Source organism: Gymnogyps californianus, chromosome 4 (assembly GCF_018139145.2).
Source record: "Gymnogyps californianus isolate 813 chromosome 4, ASM1813914v2, whole genome shotgun sequence".
NCBI lineage: Eukaryota > Metazoa > Chordata > Aves > Accipitriformes > Cathartidae > Gymnogyps > Gymnogyps californianus.
Window position 1 is genome coordinate 31,081,983 of NC_059474.1, and position 18,363 is coordinate 31,100,345.

General features: G+C 41.2%; 1 protein-coding gene across 1 annotated transcript in view; it reads left to right on the forward strand.

Annotated features, from left to right (window-relative positions):
• KIT (KIT proto-oncogene, receptor tyrosine kinase) overlaps window positions 1-17,449 on the forward strand; it is a 57,708-nt gene extending 40,259 nt beyond the window's left edge. Inside the window, exons 10-21 of the mRNA XM_050896333.1 lie at window positions 997-1,103; window positions 1,196-1,322; window positions 1,582-1,686; window positions 1,774-1,884; window positions 3,542-3,692; window positions 5,477-5,565; window positions 5,915-6,042; window positions 9,288-9,410; window positions 12,924-13,035; window positions 13,118-13,217; window positions 13,868-13,973; window positions 15,133-17,449. Of these exons, the coding sequence (XP_050752290.1) occupies window positions 997-1,103; window positions 1,196-1,322; window positions 1,582-1,686; window positions 1,774-1,884; window positions 3,542-3,692; window positions 5,477-5,565; window positions 5,915-6,042; window positions 9,288-9,410; window positions 12,924-13,035; window positions 13,118-13,217; window positions 13,868-13,973; window positions 15,133-15,258 (1,385 nt within the window). The 3' untranslated portion in view covers window positions 15,259-17,449. The remainder of the gene's footprint in view (window positions 1-996; window positions 1,104-1,195; window positions 1,323-1,581; window positions 1,687-1,773; window positions 1,885-3,541; window positions 3,693-5,476; window positions 5,566-5,914; window positions 6,043-9,287; window positions 9,411-12,923; window positions 13,036-13,117; window positions 13,218-13,867; window positions 13,974-15,132) is intronic.
• Window positions 17,450-18,363: the final 914 nt, after the last annotated feature.

The following is an 18,363-nucleotide window of genomic DNA, read 5'->3' on the forward strand; positions in this document are numbered from 1 at the left end:
TTTACGGTACTGTGGCTGAGCGTATGATAACGTATTACACTACATGTTCTGCCTGTTAAAGCATTAGTTTAATTTTTCAATTAATATTGTGCTATCATCTTTTTACGGCTCCAGATCTGCTGCGCAGTAGGTAGCTGGTTTTCTTCTGTCTGTGCAGCACAGGGGCAAACCACCTACAGCATTACACTGGCTTTCCCCCCTCTCTCCCTTTTCTTTTCCTGTCGTTATATGTTTTGACTATTTAGGCCATCACTTTTTTTCCAAGGAAAGACTGCATTTTTTTAATGTTTTTACAATGTCTCAGGAAATATGCGGTCCCGAACTTGCCTGGAGCCTAAGGGCCCTGCTGTTGTAAAAGAAGTAACAACAACATACTGCAAAAGGGCTTATGAGTTTTGTAGCAGTATTTGTGGGTTTGTGGGGGAAAAAAAAGCACTAGAACATAGATGACTTGAAATGTGTTTGTAAATCTGTGCTCTTCTTTGCTAAGTCAAATGTTCTGCTGCTTCTTTTTTCTCTGTTACACCCAGATATAACATATAAACAAATAAGCCAGATTTGGGGCAGATGGGTTTTACTGGAATGGTATTCCTTCGCTACTTGACACAACTTCTACTTGTAAAGACTGTGCTGTAGAGATCATACTTGGGGGGAAAAAAAGAGATGAAATTAGGACTTCAGAAAAAAGCTTCTTTCTTTAACCTAACTTTACTGAGATCACGCAAACCCCTTGCATTAATTTATCTTGGTGTCACGCCTCCTGACTGGATGAAGCTGAGACTCCCGAGGCAACAAACTGGATGGTTTCTGTGCCAGCTCTGTCCCCGACAGCTCATTCAGGAAAGCCATTCTGATGTACCTGGAGAACATCTGGGAAAATCAAAATCCCAAACCGTGTTTCACAAGGAAGAACCAAGGAAAGGTTTTCACCTGCATCTTTTTAATACAGTTTTTCTTGTTCAGTATTTAAGCAGAATTTTCTCTGTTTCTTTCCAGAACAAATCCGTACCCATACCCTTTTCACCCCTTTACTAATTGCGTTTGGAGTCGCTGCAGGACTGATGTGCATTGTAGTCATGATCCTGGTGTACATATATCTGCAGGTAAAATCAGAAGCCCCTCTGCCTGAGTTAGGAAAGTGTGTGAGCTGCCTGTGGAGGCTTCAGTAGTGACAGCCGTTCTCTTTCTTTTCCAGAAACCCAAATACGAAGTTCAGTGGAAAGTTGTTGAAGAAATAAATGGAAACAACTATGTTTACATAGACCCAACCCAACTTCCTTATGATCACAAATGGGAATTTCCTAGAAACCGGTTGAGTTTTGGTTAGTTTAGATTTATTTAACTTCATCTGCAAAGTGAAACCTTCAGGTCTCATATGGGACTTTGGTCAAACACAGCAAGGTTTTGTCAAAAAGACGTTGTGCAATAATGCAAATAATGATAATTGCTCATACTTACCTTGGGACAAAAAGCAAGCAGGCGTATCTACAATAGCTTCCTTGATATCGTAAAATAAAATGTTGAACTCTTCACAAAGAAGTGTTCCAAGTCGTTACAGACTATTTTGTTTTGCTTTATTAGGTAAAACCCTTGGTGCTGGAGCTTTTGGAAAAGTTGTTGAAGCCACTGCTTATGGTCTATTTAAATCTGATGCTGCTATGACAGTAGCAGTAAAGATGTTGAAAAGTAAGTTGCTGTAATATACTGTACAATTTTTTCTCACTTCCTTCTGGTCGGTGTGTTACGTACTGAACGTTGTGCTTTGCCTTGCAGCAAGTGCCCATTTAACAGAAAGAGAAGCCTTGATGTCAGAGCTTAAAGTGCTGAGTTACCTTGGAAACCACATTAATATCGTGAATCTGCTTGGAGCTTGCACCATTGGAGGTGGGGTTATCAACAGATTATTGATTATTTCTGTTCCTTTTTTATTGCCAGAAGGAGGAACCTTGTGAAGAAGAATCCAGTGCTGCTAAGTATAGAAATCTTAAATACATTTCTTGCTTAGGGAGGTTGCAGATCATCGTGACTATCACCTGTGAATTACTGAATCTAGATTTTAGCCTCATCCTAAAAGCAGTAATGAGGCCACTGTAGCTGCAGCTAAACAGGAAGGTTGCTGTTACTCTCTTTCATGTGAGCCATTGTGCGCTTTCTTCTTGAGAGATGACAGAATGTACAGCAGAAGTTTTTTCCTCAACCACACTGTTTCTCACGAATGAGAAAAGATACGTGAACTGGTTCCCTGTTGGTATCCAAGGTGAAGTCAACAGCCCTGTCTTGTATAGTCTTCCAGACTTCTGTTTAACCTGTAAATGTATCTGCACCACTGAAGTTACAAATTCTAAGCAGCAGAAAGTTGAGAAAAAGAATTTTCCAAATAAACTATTGCACAACCCAAATGCTTCACATTTAATATTAATAAGTTTGTTTTCATACATTGTAAAAGCTACAAAACAGCTGAAGTGTCAATACAGAGTGATACAGTCCTGTATTTTTAATTTATGTGCATTTTAATATGAAAGATGGTGTTGCTTCTTACACAAATATTTGCCTTTTAAGTTTTTTGCTTCATTTTTCAAAGAAAAGGAGCTTGTAAAAATTCATAGTTTTAGATGGAGGCAAAACATTTCTCACTTTCACATTTAATGATTTAAAAATAGAGTGAAACAATTTTGTTTAAGCAGTCGACAAAGTAGACTCACTGGCCTGAGTGCATGTCTGTGTCAGCTGAAAAAATGTGGCGTCTGTAAGAAAACCCCACCACAAACACTGCTTTTGCTTTTACGAAAGCTATAATTTTTAACTGCAGAAAAATGGAAATAAACTAGTGTGGTTAGAAAACAGTGGTGCAGAATAACCTTACAGATGAAATAACACGCAGTGCAATTACATATTCAAGGGCCATAGCTGGAGTCATTCACTCAGAAAACATATATTTGATCTATAAACATCCGTGCTGGAGATGACTTGATTCTCCTTTCCGATTTCATTTTAATATTCTAAGACCTTGTGCAATGTAGTTTTCTGTAGCAGCAGGCTGTTCTGTTTGAATGATTTTTCCTATTATACTGCAGAATATAACACGCTACATCATTTCCAAAACATTACTGAACAATCGTGAAGCTCTACTGTAAACAGAAGTGAATCAAAAGGATTAATGTTTGAAGCTTGAATTACTCTAACGTTTGGAACAAATAACTTCCTTCAGGAAGTGAGCAAAATCAAACATGTGTCTGGCCAGAAACATTATCACATGAAGAAAGAGAAAAAGACTTATTTGTTTAATTTTTGTACAATGCAATGCTATTGAGGGGGGAAAAATTAATTGGGAGCAACACAGCTTTAGCTGGACCATAGTTGCTGATCTGTGAAAGGGAAGATGCTGGGTTAGTTTTCTATAACTTTTCAAGTCTAGACAGTGCTAGGCAGTGTGATTTTTAATAGCCCAGCCTGTGTGCTTGGCTGAATGCTATCTTTATGTAAGTTTTTCTGCTTTAAAAACAGTATTAACCTGCTTTCTAAACCTCATGTACATCTACAGGTCCCACTCTGGTCATTACAGAATATTGCTGTTATGGTGATCTTTTAAATTTTCTGAGACGGAAACGAGATTCATTTATTTGTCCAAAACACGAAGAACATGCAGAAACAGCAGTTTACGAGAACCTTTTGCATCAGGCAGAGCCTGCGGCGTAAGTATGACCTGCTGAAATGTACTTGTGTTTTTAGAAGATTGGGAAGGAGGAGATATCAAAGGTTATTAGGGATAAGAGATGTGGAGAAACCTTTCATGCAGCAGGCTTTGAAAATTCTTTGCTGTGCAAGGAAACAATTTAATTAAAGAGACGATTTGTACAGTGGGTGGTTTATTCTAACAGAGTACGATTGATTGTATACGCTCTGTTTTACTTCTTTATCAAATTTCCTGTAGTTATTTCATGCAACTTCTTGGCTCCAATCTTCATACGTATTTGTGTTTATCGTTCCTTTTAAACATTGGCAGTGCTCATTTAGCAGCTTGCATGACAATTCCCCCAGTGTTGGGGTGTTAATACTCTGAGCTCTCCTAAGTTCCTGCCTTCAGAAATTACTTCTTACAAAATCAAACCAGCGCCTTACAGTATCAGAGGCAAGCTGCCACCGATAGCTCGCTAGATTTTGTGATGACACGATCCATCACAATTCTGAGATTGCTCTTGTACTTTGGATTTTTTCAGTTGCTTCATCTGTATATTTTTAACTCCTCTGTTTTAGATACCAGCCCAGAGCTCTTTCCAAGTACGTTTCCAAGCAGATTTCCTGCTCGCTCCTTCCCTTTGCAAAGTGCGGGAGACATAACTTACCAAAACCTAGGGGCTCTTACAATACCTGCCCATTTTTATTTTTAGTCTGTTTATTGCCCCAGTGGGCCCATTACTTTGTGTTCGCAGACACAAAAGAACCAGGCAGACCCTTAGGACGTGATAAAGTCCTTTGTCCCAGCAAGACCTAGTACTGGTGAAGCTGCTTGTGCCATGGTAATATATGGATAGTTGGTGATGCCCCAGAGAGGTTGGGACCACTGAGGTGATGAATACAAAGCTGTGATTTGCCATTGGAGGTGTGTCCTCTTTTCAGTGAAGGAATCTCACTGTTTGAGCACGTTTTGTAAATTGAGGTATTAACGGCGGAGTATTTACCAAATTCTCATATTAGTATTTACTGTAAAGCTGCAGCTGCTAAATGCATCAGATGTGTTTCTGGTGGTGACTAAAGCTATTGGTGATCTCATTACTCCTTTCCATGTTAGCTCTGTGGCTGCATTTATTGTTCATAAACTGAACAGGTATTTCAGGCTAAGGAAGGGCTATGTTTATGAGTTCTAATGGCAATGAAGTGAAAAATGCCCAAGTACATCCATCATTTCTAAAGGTGCCTAACCTTTAGTATGAAAATCTGTACATTTGAATTATATATAGCAATAACAAGACTTAAACTTAAAAAATGTAGCAGATGGCTGTCCCAAGCCTCGGCTGATTCTTCAAAATACATACACATCCCCTATGGAACTTGGGAATCTCTGAATTTAACATTTTTTGCCATTTTTCTTCTGCATTTCAATTGCCACTTGAGTTGCTGAAGTATTCTGGTAGAAGTTGGCCTAAGCAGAAGAAGGAAGCACTAGCAGATCCTGTGAAACATCTGGATGTTAATTTATAGAGAGTGAAGTCTGTATAAACAGTATACATATGAAAGGTTTTGTTTGCTCACCTGAGCCAAACTCCAAACTTTGAGATGTATCATTAGCTGTACTAACAAACCTCTCTTTCTGTACAGGCCTTTGCTCATCTTTTTTACACACCCATGAGTTTCCAATCTACTGATCGTTTGTAAAGCATCATATTCAGAAGGTTGGCGTAACCTTGGCTTTTTGTTTGGATGGCTTTTGAGACCTTTTTCACTAAACTATGTTTCATTTCATCTGCTGCCTCTACAGTGATGTTGCCAATGAATACATGGACATGAAACCAGGAGTGTCATATGCAGTCCCACCAAAAGCTGATAAAAAACGACCGGTGAAGTCTGGTGAGTATAGTGACAAGGAATTCTGTTTGCTGGTGGGAGTGCAGAGAGAGGGGCTTCATGGATTTTTTCAGTTTTATCATACTTTCCTCTCATGGATGGGAAGAATTACAACTCATTAATTGATATAAGAAGGCTTGAGAAAGAACAATATGCTAAATTACAATGTCTTGTATTTCTCCACACTTAAATGGAGTATCAGGATTTTTTTTTGCTTTTTTGCGATGGGCTATTTATGTGACTCCAGGCTGGTACTTATTCAGATCACTGTTTTGTTTGACATGAAGACAACTCTGTTTCTAAATGATTACACTTGCTCCACTCAAAAGCTGTTGTTGTTCATATTGCGTAGGATCCTACACCGATCAGGATGTTACCCTTTCTGTGTCGGAAGATGATGAACTTGCTCTAGATGTTGAAGATCTACTAAGCTTTTCTTACCAGGTGGCAAAGGGCATGAGCTTCCTTGCCTCCAAAAATGTAAGTTAAGAATTCTTCAGAGCTGGACAGAATCAGTAGACTTCTGATTTCCTTTAGCATCACTTTCAGTGTTTTAATGTGATCCACATGTTTAAATGCCGAATATTTCTGTGTTCTTGTCAACAAGCACTGCAAACTGATATGCTCCTTCTCGTACCTGAAGCTTTGGCTAATGTTGGAGTTCTGTACTGTGCTCATTGGCCAAAAGTGGTGTTTTATATCCCATAAAACTGAATATAGGGTGCACAGTAGTCAACGTGAAGCAGTGCTATTGCGTATCCACAGTTCAGGCTAGTAGAATCAGTGGCCTTGCTCATGAACAGAAGCTAGTCATAGAAATGTCAAGAGAAGAGACAGAGGAGAGGAATTGCAGTGAAGTATGTTTGCTGCACCCCGAGGCTCCACTGAGTAATAATGTTATGTGTTGGGAGACAGCAGGTGCAGCTGAACCCTGCGTAGCTTGGGTGGTGCCTCATACAGGTTTGATCTTCAGCCCTTCCTTTGTTTCGTGGAGCACACAAGTAGTTTCATGAGAACTCCTGATGGCTTTGGAGGCAGTGAAACCCATAGGAACCCCAAGGAGTTATTTCTTCAGTCTTCTCCGGTGTATGGGAATTAAATGGAATTCAGGAAAGAACTGGAAACCCAACATGTGGACACCTTCAAAAACAATTAAATCTCAAGAGTTTAAGATTTATTCTCTGTGGCACTGTTGGAGAGTTTACAAACTAAAGAACAGTATGAAGACAGCTGCAAAGCTATCTGTTTGCATGAGTTTTAAACAATGCTGCACTTGCTACTTCTCTCATGCAGAATACTGCCTTAAACAGGGGAGCTATCACATCATGTGCTTTTTTTTTTTAGCAGTATGGCTTAATGCACAGGATATGTCTTGGTTTTTAATTTTCTGGAAAGATAAAATCAGCCTAGAGACCCACAAAGAATCTTCGTTGGCTACCCTGAGCATAATAGACATTTCTCTGGGTTTCATAGGAGAGGTATTGCATAATAGAAAGAGATTTATAAAGAAGTCTTAAGCACAGCATAATTATGATCTTCCTATGGTTGTTTTTACATTTTGTTGGAAAAATGCCATTCAACATGTAAACATTGTAACTAATGTAGACACAGGATAGTACAGATGCACCTTGGATAAAGCACAAAACCAAACTTATGCAATTTAAGGAAAACAAGGCAATCCTGGGATCCTGTGTTAGTAGTGGGAAATGTGGCACTAATTCTGCTCCAAAGGAAGTCCACAATAAAACTTGCACTTGTTTTTTTTCTCCACTGTTCCTCCTTCCAAACCCTTTAGTTTATTTTTCATCTATCAACAGCTTCAAAACAGGCCTGACAGGCAAACACATTATATTACAGATTTTAATGGTTTTCACCAGGCTCCTGCATCCTTCACTATTCAGGACATCCAGTGCTTAGCACACATATTCTTTGTTTCTTCCTATTTTCTTCCAGAATAGCCCCAGGATTCCCTATGCACCATTCCTGGTGACTGTTTTCTTTATAGTCTTTCCATTGATACAGACACCGTGGCATTGGGTAGCAAAGGCAATAATGAATGTAACACCACCTCACTGTGAGTCTGGGAAGTAACGTGCAATATCACTTTGGCAGTGCAGAATTAACGGCTTTATCACAGAATTAAGTTGCACTGCGCCAACACATTACTGTGCTTGGTCCCCTTCGGTCATTGTGTACATACACACTTTTAGCTCCAGCTAGTAAATGGCAGAGTAGTGTGGGCTGATGGATAAGATGCTTCACATTGCCTCATGCCCTCGGGGAAAGAGGATCCACACAGACCAGCAGTGCAGAGTACCCAGCTGCTCTTCTGCAACTTGTGTATCAAGGCTCAGAGGCATAAAAGTGCCTCTGTGCAGGAGTCGGGATAGAAGCCTGTCCTGGGGGGATAATTCCCTTATTAAGCACACGGTGCCTTAATCACAAGACACAAGACAGGGCTTCCTCCAATGGACAAAGTCTTTATTCAATGCAACTGCACTGATTCTGGAGGAACAAGGCAGAGACATGCTGGATGCTTGGCCATTCCTTCACTTTACTGCTTCAGTGCAGTAATTTTCATATGCAAAGTGAAGAATATGTTGGATTTGGAGGTGAAAGAGAGTCCCCTGAGACAGTAATTGTCATTAAAAATAGTTCCTCATGTGAGCATGCAAAAGGGACAGGGATTAAGTTGCTTATGCAACCTGCAGTTATCATTTTCTGAGTTTGATTTGCATAATACTTGATATTTTAAGTCATTTTTTGTAGGGAACTCATAAAAGTTTTGTATTTCAAGGAAAAAAAAGAAGAGAAAAATTGAACCATCTTCAGCTATTTTTTGGAAAGCTGTGGCCTGCGTACTATATACCATCAGTAAAGTGGGAGCTTAACGCTTTCCTTTCCAGATGGAAAAAGAGATCACTCTGTTAGAGAACTACCTCCATTCTCTAACAAATGCACGTGGGCTCCACAGTTGCATACAAAGAAAATGTGACCGCTGGGAAACGCAGGCACCCTTCTGGAGCTGCAGTTACAAACACATGCATGCTTTTCAAATGAAAACTGGAGTATAAGCTAGCTAAGTCACCAAACGCATAACTATTCATTGAAAGATACTGGCATGTGAAAATTTCCAGTATCTTCAAATACTTAGGCCTGCTTATAAAACTCTCCTAGGTACTTAATAATTCAAGTCTTCCAAAGGAGGAGTTTTGAAATGGGATTCAGTTTCCTGACTTGTGTGCTTTGAAGTTGTTACCATAATTTTCCCTATTTTCAGCTTTTCAGCACTTTCCCCTCAGCCACAATAGCTACTTAATAAAAGGATGGAATTATTTTAGAAACAAACCACATTTTCCCCTTATGTGTCCTGTGTTAGGAAACAAGCCAGTGATTTTTTGATAAAAAGTCAGAGAAAAAGTACATTAAACTTTAGCTGCAAACATGAAACACTAGAAAATTCAAAGTGACTGCAAGTGGTCTTTTCTAAAATAAATGCATAGACAACCTCAACCATGTGGATCAATGTCATGATAGTAAAGATACTAAACCAGAATGTTTAATCGTCTGAGTAAGCTTATTAACACATGGCTTCATTATGACTTTCAGCTTGCCATAAAATGCATAATGCAGTAAGTTATATAGCTAAGTAAACATGTAACCAAGCAACAGCCTGTTAAGGATATTATAAAATAGCTTTGTTTGTTTGTCTGTTTGTTATTTAGTGCATTCATAGGGATCTGGCTGCAAGAAATATTCTTCTCACTCATGGTCGAATAACAAAAATCTGTGACTTTGGCCTGGCAAGAGATATAAGGAATGACTCAAATTATGTGGTCAAAGGAAATGTAAGTATATATGATATTTTATCCACCTGTTTTAAGTTAGGGGAGTTCCTGTTGTCTTGACTTGGAAAGAAAAGTCTTTCTTAGTTAGGCAGAAACCTAGATTTCCCAATTGTGATATATATCTGTGCTGGTCAGGAACATTAGGAGGGGTGATTCCCGATGTAGGTGTGTGTGCTGATAAAAACCCTTGGTATATACATGTTATTACACTGGAGAAAAACGTGCTGGTATCTGAATGTATGTTGTAGCGGAGGAGATGTTTTTGCTGCACCAATATAACACCCAGTCTCTCTGTTATATCTGAACGTACTAAAAGTTACAGCTCTGTGAGTAATTGCAAGTTTTGCCATTGGAATATTCTGGTAGCCCAATCCAAAATATCTAAATAATCAGGGGTTTGCATCCTGTTCTTTGCTATAAGGCATCACTCAGACAATGGAAACTGGCTTCTCAAGTGTAAATTTATTGATTAGGGCATAGCGGGAGGCAAAAAAGCCTTGGTTTTCTCTGATTCCATATGCAGATTTTAACCTTGTATGTGTAACAAATACAGCTTTAACTTGCAGCTATAGTTCAAACCCTGTAACAAGGTCAGAACAAGACACTATATTTTGATGAGAAAAGTTTAAAACTTCCCATGTAGAAGAGTACCAATCACACTAGTACCTACTAGACCTCTGGAGGGGTACAAAGACACTTTGAAGTGATGCAGATTACCTTGGCAGCACTGGAAGTCCCCTTTAAAGTGCTAGTGCAGTAAAAGGAGCCCTACTACAAAAGAAAATTGAGCTTGTCTGTGGTTAAGCTGGAGAAGTGTGCTATGAAGTATAGGTATTTTGCATCTCAAACTGATTTGCGCTGCCTGGATTAGTGTTTTAAGTTTGTGTCAGTTACGTGCAGCCAGCCACTACCTTCAGAGTACACATGCTTTCACTTACACCATTTTTCAAAGGAGAGAAGATCCATGTTCAACAAGACACCCCTCCTCCCCAGCCCAGCTGAGTGCTCCATGGTCAGGGGCTGGTCGTTAGTTATAGGGACTTGGCAACACACGAACTGAAGCTTACCCATCCTGGCTTTGGGCAAACAGGCGAAGAGAGAAAATCTCACACCTGAGCATTTCTCACCAGAGTGGTTTGCCACGCTCGTTTAACCTCAGTCAGTCCATGGCACCTCAGGTATCTGAGATATCTCTGCTGCTCTGCTGTCACCCAGCAGTCCCTGATGTCCCAGGTACCTACAGCATTCCTATTTTAGGCTATGGGAGAGACGGGTTTATTGGTTGTTTTCAAAAACAATGTCGATACCAGCCACTGGGTGCCTAGAAGTTGAGGTTGGGGAACAATATATTGAGTGGCATTTGGTGTAAGAAAGCTGCTTTCAGGCTTAGGGTCAGGTCAGGAGCTGCTTGATCAGTCAAGGCTCCTAGGAGTGGGACGTGCAGACCAGCAGCTTAGGAGGGAAGTGGGCAGTAAGTAATTAAGTTTTACTTGTTTAGGCTACCCTTTAAGTTTCCTGAGTTGCCTGAGAATAGGATTTTGCGTAGCCTGAAAGGGTCAGAGGAGGATAGCATGCAGCTGCCTGGGGAGAGAGGAAGCAGTGGCTGCAGGAGGCAGCTAGTTGCATCTGGCCTGATCTTAAAGCAGATCAGGAGCGCTGGGGCATCACTAGGCATGGACACTGCTGGGAGGCAGTGCTGCTGACGGCACCTGGGGGCTTGGCCAGGAAGAGTGTGTGCTGTCTGTGTTGTTCAGGAAATAAACAACTCTGGTTGCCTGTCTGGTGAGCCAGCCCAGGGCAAATGCTGCCTTTCCTCCCCCTCATTTCTTTTCCTTTCCATTTACCTCCTTTTCTGTTGGGTCTCCTTTCCTTGCAAGGCATCAAGGCTCTTCTCTATAGCACAGTTGAAATATATCTTTGGACACATCGTTGCAAGCCCACTTAAAAGGAAGAGGTCTGGTTTCTCCTACAGCAGAGCAAATGCTTAGGACAGAAGCCTGACTGGCTCCTACAGTCAGACAAGGAAAGGGCAAAGCAGGAACAGGAAGGTAGAAGCATATCCAGAGGCCTTCTGTGCCCTTTCCTCTGCTCCAGTTAGCATTCCCGAGGGATGTCTGTCCGCACACAAACTTACAAAAAATCACAGAATCATAGAATCGTTTAGGTTGGAAAAGACTTTTAAGATCATCAAGTCCAGCCATTAACCTAGCACTGCCAAGTCTACCACTAAACCATGTCCCTAAGCACCACATCTACACATCTTTTAAATACCTCCAGGGATGATGACTCAACCACTTCCCTGGGCAGCCTGTTCCAATGCTTGACAACCCTTTCGGTGAAGAAATTTTTCCTAATAACCAATCTAAACCTCCCCTGGTGCAACTTGAGGCCATTTCCTCTTGTCCTGTCGCTTGTTACTTGGGAGAAGAGACCGACCCCCACCTCACTACAACCTCCTCTCAGGTAGTTGTAGAGAGCAATAAGGTCTCCCCTGAGCCTCCTTTTTTCCAGGCTAAACAACCCCAGTTCCCTCAGCCACTCCTCATAGGAGTTGTGCTCTAGACCCTTCATCAGCTTCGTTGCCCTTCTTTGGACACGCTCCAGCACCTCAATGTCTGTCTTGTAGTGAGGGGCCCAAAACTGAACACAGTATTTGAGGTGCGGCCTCACCAGTGCCGAGTACAGGGGGACAATCACTTCCCTAGTCCTGCTAGCCACACTATTTCTGATACAAGCCAGGATACTACTGGCCTTCTTGGCCACCCAGGCACACTGCCGGCTCATATTCAGCTGGCTGTCGACCAACACCCCCAGGTCCTTTTCCACCAGGCAGCTTTCCAGCCACTCTTCCCCAAGCCTGTAGCGTTGCATGGGGTTGTTGTGACCCAAGTGCAGGACCCAGCACTTAGCCTTCTTGAACCTCATGCAATTGGCCTCAGCCCATTGACCCAGCCTGTCCAGATCCCTCTGTAGAGCCTTCCTTCCCTCAAGCAGATCAACGCTCCCACCCAAAATATATATGTCAATATATATTTCTTTCATGTGATTTTTTTTTTTTTTTCTGATACTGAGGAGCTAAAGCAGATGTCCTAACTGTTGATTAAAGCCTTGAAGCATCTTGACAATGTGAATCTCATCTGTGTGCCTATGGTAGCCAGTCCACGGAAGTAGATTTGCATGTTTGCATAAGGAACCATGCCATGGTCATATATATTATTTTGCTCTGACTTCCTGCCATCCCTTGTAAACAAGACAGAAGGAATCACACAGTATACAGAAAATGAGAGTGCAAGGAACTGCACGAGTTTGGTAGACCCACAGAAAAATGGATCAGTAACCATGCAGCACTTGGAGACTCTAAAATGCTGAGATTTCTATTTTTGGTTGGATACGTCTATTTCTTGATTTAAGTAGTAGTACTTCTACATAAGAAGTAGAAAAGGTTAATTTTATCGTGTAAATTTTGTATGCCTTATGTCCATTGTCTTAATTTCTTCCCTTTTCCCTGGAAAGGCTCGTCTTCCTGTGAAGTGGATGGCACCTGAAAGTATTTTCAATTGCGTCTACACCTTTGAGAGTGACGTCTGGTCTTATGGGATATTGCTTTGGGAGCTTTTTTCTTTAGGTAAGCTCCTTCAAGATCTGTACTTTCATCTTGGTTTTACTACAGATGCAGAAATCATGTTGCTCACATGCTCTCTCAACAGGAAGCAGCCCATATCCAGGGATGCCCGTGGACTCCAAGTTCTATAAAATGATCAAGGAGGGATACAGGATGTTCAGCCCTGAGTGTGCACCGCCTGAAATGTAAGTGAGCAACCAGCACCTCTAATCACCAAACATCAGCAATGATGCAAAGGAAGGGAAGCTTCCATTCTTGCATGAAGGCTCATTGCACTGCCCCATTGTCTTTTTTTTAAGTTCTTTTCACATTTTAAATAATTCATGTACTCTAACAAGCGGAATACATGTCTGTGTTGTTCCAAGCAATGAAATACACTCATGCCTTGTACCATCTGATCACTTTGTTGTGGCATCTGCTCCCTGTCAATAAATTATTGACGGATCACAGAACATAATTAAACATTTTTAATTCAGATAAAGCAGTCAGTGAGATGTATCACCAGACTGTACAGCATCTGCATTTGTGCTGTACTTCCTGACAGCAAGAGGACTGGCTACCGATCTTCTGTATGAGCCATCCCTAATTCACTGTTTTGTAAATGGCAGCACTTAGCAAGCTGTCAAAGAAAACTGTGTCCAGAGACTCCCATTAGCGTTGAGTGCTTTGTTGTCACAGGCACAGGTGTTAGCAGCACTATTTCTATTCTTAAAAGTCATTTAAAGAAGGTAAACTGTGGGACTGGGTCATGGTTTTCTTTCAAATAATAATGGAGGTGAGATAAGAGCTCTAAGGATTTCCTCATCAGCGGTACTTAATTTCAGTATCTTTGCAGGTATGACATAATGAAGAGTTGCTGGGATGCTGATCCTTTACAGAGACCCACATTTAAACAAATTGTACAGCTGATAGAGCAGCAGCTTTCAGATAATGCCCCCCGGGTAAGTTATGAATCATCAGTTTTTTGGAGTCAAAGCAGTTTCAAGCAAGATGTTAGACTAGAGCTGTGAGGAACAAAGAGCCCAGGCACTTCATTAATTTTCCAGTATTATTTATGTAGCTTTGCACTGTCAGTTTGGGTGGTAGGAATGATGTCTGGGCTACTCACTTCTGCTTAGTTGTGCCATTAGACAGTAGCTGTCTAAGCCCATACCCAAAACATACCAGCTGGAGAAGGCTCTTTGCATGGTTGATGTTTCTCACTCAAAACAGACCTGGCACAACAATTTTGATGTTACAAAATGCAATGGTACTGAGTAAATTCATCTTATCTTAAACTATGAAATATTTTATTAATCTGGGAAACATCTCAGAAGTGAAGTATATTTAGCTTTTATTAGAAGAGCTTTCTGGACGAAGGGGTTGAGCTTTTGCTGCTCTTTGGCCTCTTCTCGCTTGCTTCCCCTAGCTCTATTTATATAACCTTGGAGGTATGTCGTGACAAACTGTATTCACTGCTCTTTCGACCATTCTCTAGTAAAAGCTTTTTCTGAGGGGTTAACTGGACAAAACAGTCCAAAGAAAAATTGGAGGCACGTCAGAAACTTGGATTTTCTCTCACAATAACATTGTGTGTTACTGGGATTTTAAAAAGTGAGTTTAAAACCTGGTTTAAAAATAAAGCTTCCTTTTACCTTCTGGATGCCTTGTTTGGGCACAGAGTACATGGCTTCCTGACAATTTGAGAAAAGAGGAAACTGAAAGCTGCTGGTGTTCGATTTCATCCTGTGGCGTATTTTTGGCAGGTGGAGGCATTACTAAAACGAAAGCAAGAGTGCAAAGGAAGTATTAGTGAGGTTTCTGGGCGGGGTTTAGTAATAACCTGAGCTGCATTTTTTCAAGCTCAGTTGAAATTTGGCATGCAATTGGAAGCTGTGGTGTTGTTAATAACTGAGATTGAGGTTCTTGTTTCTTTAAAAGAGCAGTTAAGCCCAAGACCTTTTGAAACTCTCTTCAGATTTGCAAAGAAACACCTGAGCTGGAACCCTTCCACAGCAGTGTGTAGTACACAGTGGGAAAAGGCTAGGAAAGGACAGCTCTCCAAGTATGTGTGAAGGGAGTGGTCTGCAGAGTATTGACACTGGTTTTTGGCTTCTGCAGGTTTATGCAAACTTCTCAACTCCACCTTCCAGTCAAGGAAACGCTCCAGATCACTCGGTGAGGATTAACTCGGTGGGTAGCAGTGCTTCATCTACTCAGCCTCTCCTGGTACGCGAAGAAGTTTGAGTGGCATCTGGAAGAAGAGGAGCCCAGATGTATTAGCTGTTTTTATTGTGCAGGGGGTGAGAGAGGGATGACTTAAATAATTTCTCTTACTTTTACTCACTACTACCACTGTGTAGCTGAAACGTTGTTGTAATACTGTCCTTTACCACACACTGTTACACATAAACTTAATCTGCTGAGCACGGTTACAGGCATCATTGCAATGTTAACTGAAGCTGTATATATTTTGCTGTATTGTGTGTATTTGCAGTAGAGAGCCAGATCTGAAGGAAAAAAAAACAACCAACAAAAGAAATCCTGAGCCAGGGTGTGGAACGAGATGACTGCAGATCAAGCCAAATCTGCAGTGATCCTTCTGTGGATCTGTGCCTGGAAGGCGTACAGTCATTTTGTAGTTAATCTTGTTTTGCTGAACTTAAGAAATAAACAAATATGAAGCTCATGGCTCTGCAAACCCCTTTCCACGTCCAGCCAAGCCTGAGAAGCTTTCCCAGGCAAGTATCATAGGTTGGAGGCCAGCAAGGGTGCTGTATGTACCTGGGCAAGACAGGTGAAGGGACCAAGACCCTTCCAAAGTTGGTCTGCACAGCAGCAAACCCTCCCGGGAGCTCTGGGGTTTGAACCAGAGGAGGGGAGAAGAGCATGGATCTTCATCTTTATTTCCCACCTGCACTGTCAGCCTTGCAGACTGGTCGCGAGGTTTCCATGGGTATATGCACTACTTCCCACTGGCCCGTTCCCCGCCAGGGACGGAGCTGCCCGTCACTGGGTCTTACCACACCACGGAGCCCGAACCGCTCCTACGCCCCCCTGCCTTGGGAGCCTGAGGGCTTCGATGCTTGTTTTGCTAATAGTCGTGTCCAAAAGTGTTCACCAAAGATAGGTGGGCCCTGCCAAGTTGGTCAAAATAGAGGAGGAGGGCTGCTTCCAGTAAACTCTGTGTCTGGAGGAGAGGCCGTTTAACGAGTCATCTTATCTAAGCAAGACAGAGGCAAAAAATTCTCTCCTGGGGGCCCTTTGTTTATCTTGTCCTACCCAGGTGAATCTTTCCCACAGGCAGGCTTGGATAGTGCTAACTGGAAAGGGCTATTTTCCCCCACCCTGAGCTGTTTCATCTTTCTATAGTAGTCCAGAGATAATGAAGAAGAGCCTAACTGGGAAGCGCTGAATTTATAAATGGGATAAAAGAAAGAATCCCTTCAGTCTTGTTTGACAGATGTGAGGCTTTGGGATCAGTATCTGTTGAGCCCAGGGTTGTGCTCAAGTATCTTCTAGCCCCTTTTCTTCCCATCGGAAACACTGCTAGTTCTTTTCTTCCTTTGTTTCTGTCCCCTAGAAATTAGTAAAGGCATTGAGAGAAGCATTTGTCAGGCAGAGTACTAGTTGAGTACCTATTTATTTACAATGCACTTAAGCACTCTGTAACTTATACTTTACCAGGATTTTAGTTGAGTTTACATGCAATTTAAATGTGTAACTAACTGCCCAAATGCAAGGTAATTGTAAATACACACACTGATAGTATATTTTGGGTTATGTTGAATACCATGTTCCTTCTATGACTGTGCATTTGGTTTATTGTTACAGGAATCTGTCTTTCAGAGTTAAGTCGAAAATTAGCCATTTGCACTGAACTTACTTAGGCTGTTGCACCTTTCCAAAGTTAGCCAGTTATTTGAAGGCACTCTTATGCATACTTGTTGTTGAGCATTTTCAGTTTAATGCTATAAAAGCTCTTTTGTAACGTGTTGGCTTTCAGAGCAACTGTAGACAAACTAATTGTTATAATTATAGATGTCTCGGTACTTTACAGACACTTAGCTGAAAGAGGTTTGGGTTTTTTCGTTCTTGAAATTTATATTTTTATAATTTGGGGATTTTTGAAACTTATTTTGCGATGGCTTGCTGTTTTGAATGGGTTTATGCATTGTTTTTGTAAATAAGGAAATGTAGCAATAACGTCCTTTTGACTATTCTCAGTCCTTGAGTCTCAAAAATATTTTTTTATATATATATATGCAAAAACTATATGTATAAATATGTAAGTGTTTGAAAGTTTATGAAACACTTATGGATATGTTGCTCGGTTGTAGAATTGCAGTTCAGAAAAGTTCAAATAAATCTGTAAATATGTATTCAAATGCTACCGATGTGTACTATGTTAAGATGGAATATTTTCATGGAAGTCTTAATAAATTCATGGGTTGAAGCAAAATCTGCATCTGGCCACACAGAGGTCAAGTATGGCAGTCTGAAACATTTTCACAAATGTGTGCCAGAAAACCTTAATGTTTATTTGTTATGAAAGTTCTTTACCTGTGAGTATATGGGACATACTGGGAACCTTCGATGCAGCTTTATTCTGGAAAAAATCGCAACTAGAAGATTGATCCTGTAGACTGTTGATACAGTCTATATGTCGTGAATAGTATTTAAAACTGAAGAAAAATATCTCAGTGTTATTAAGGGTATGGTTGCAGAGGCAGTTGGAGCCACTCAAAGGCTGCAGCGATGCTGAATATTCCCCCTTTGCTCAAACACGTGTACGAGCACACGCTCTTGTCCCCTCCTGCACGCTAGCACGAGAGCTCCTACTGGGCTGGCCGAATGCAGCACTGCAGAGGAGGCAGCATGAGATGTCTAGTGCTGCTTGCGTTGGGAGGGTCATAAAGAGAAAACATAATGCTTCCCTTGCTGAGCAGGTAGCCTGCATCTTAGTGGGAGACCCTCTGCTTTAATTACTCCAGGTTTGAAATCTGTGACTTGCCTGCTCACACTTGTTCCTCTGCTGCATAAAGCTTTGCACCAGCATGGTTGGTGCATTGTTTAATAGTAGGTACAGAGCATATAAGCAAAAGTTTCTAGAACTATCCTACCAAAACCCCCTACTAACTCATATGAGAGGCAGACCTCGACTGTTTTGGTCCTTAAACATTTCTGTTCTGTCAACAGACCTCCTTGAAGAGCTCCCCTCCTTCAGAGTTTCCTTTTTAAACAGCTTCCTTTTTTTTTTTTTCTTTTTTGCTTCCACCCAGATCGTGGCTCTGTTTGTTAAAACTAATTAAGGAAATTTAAAACTAATTTTGTCAGGAGGCAGGAGGTGCA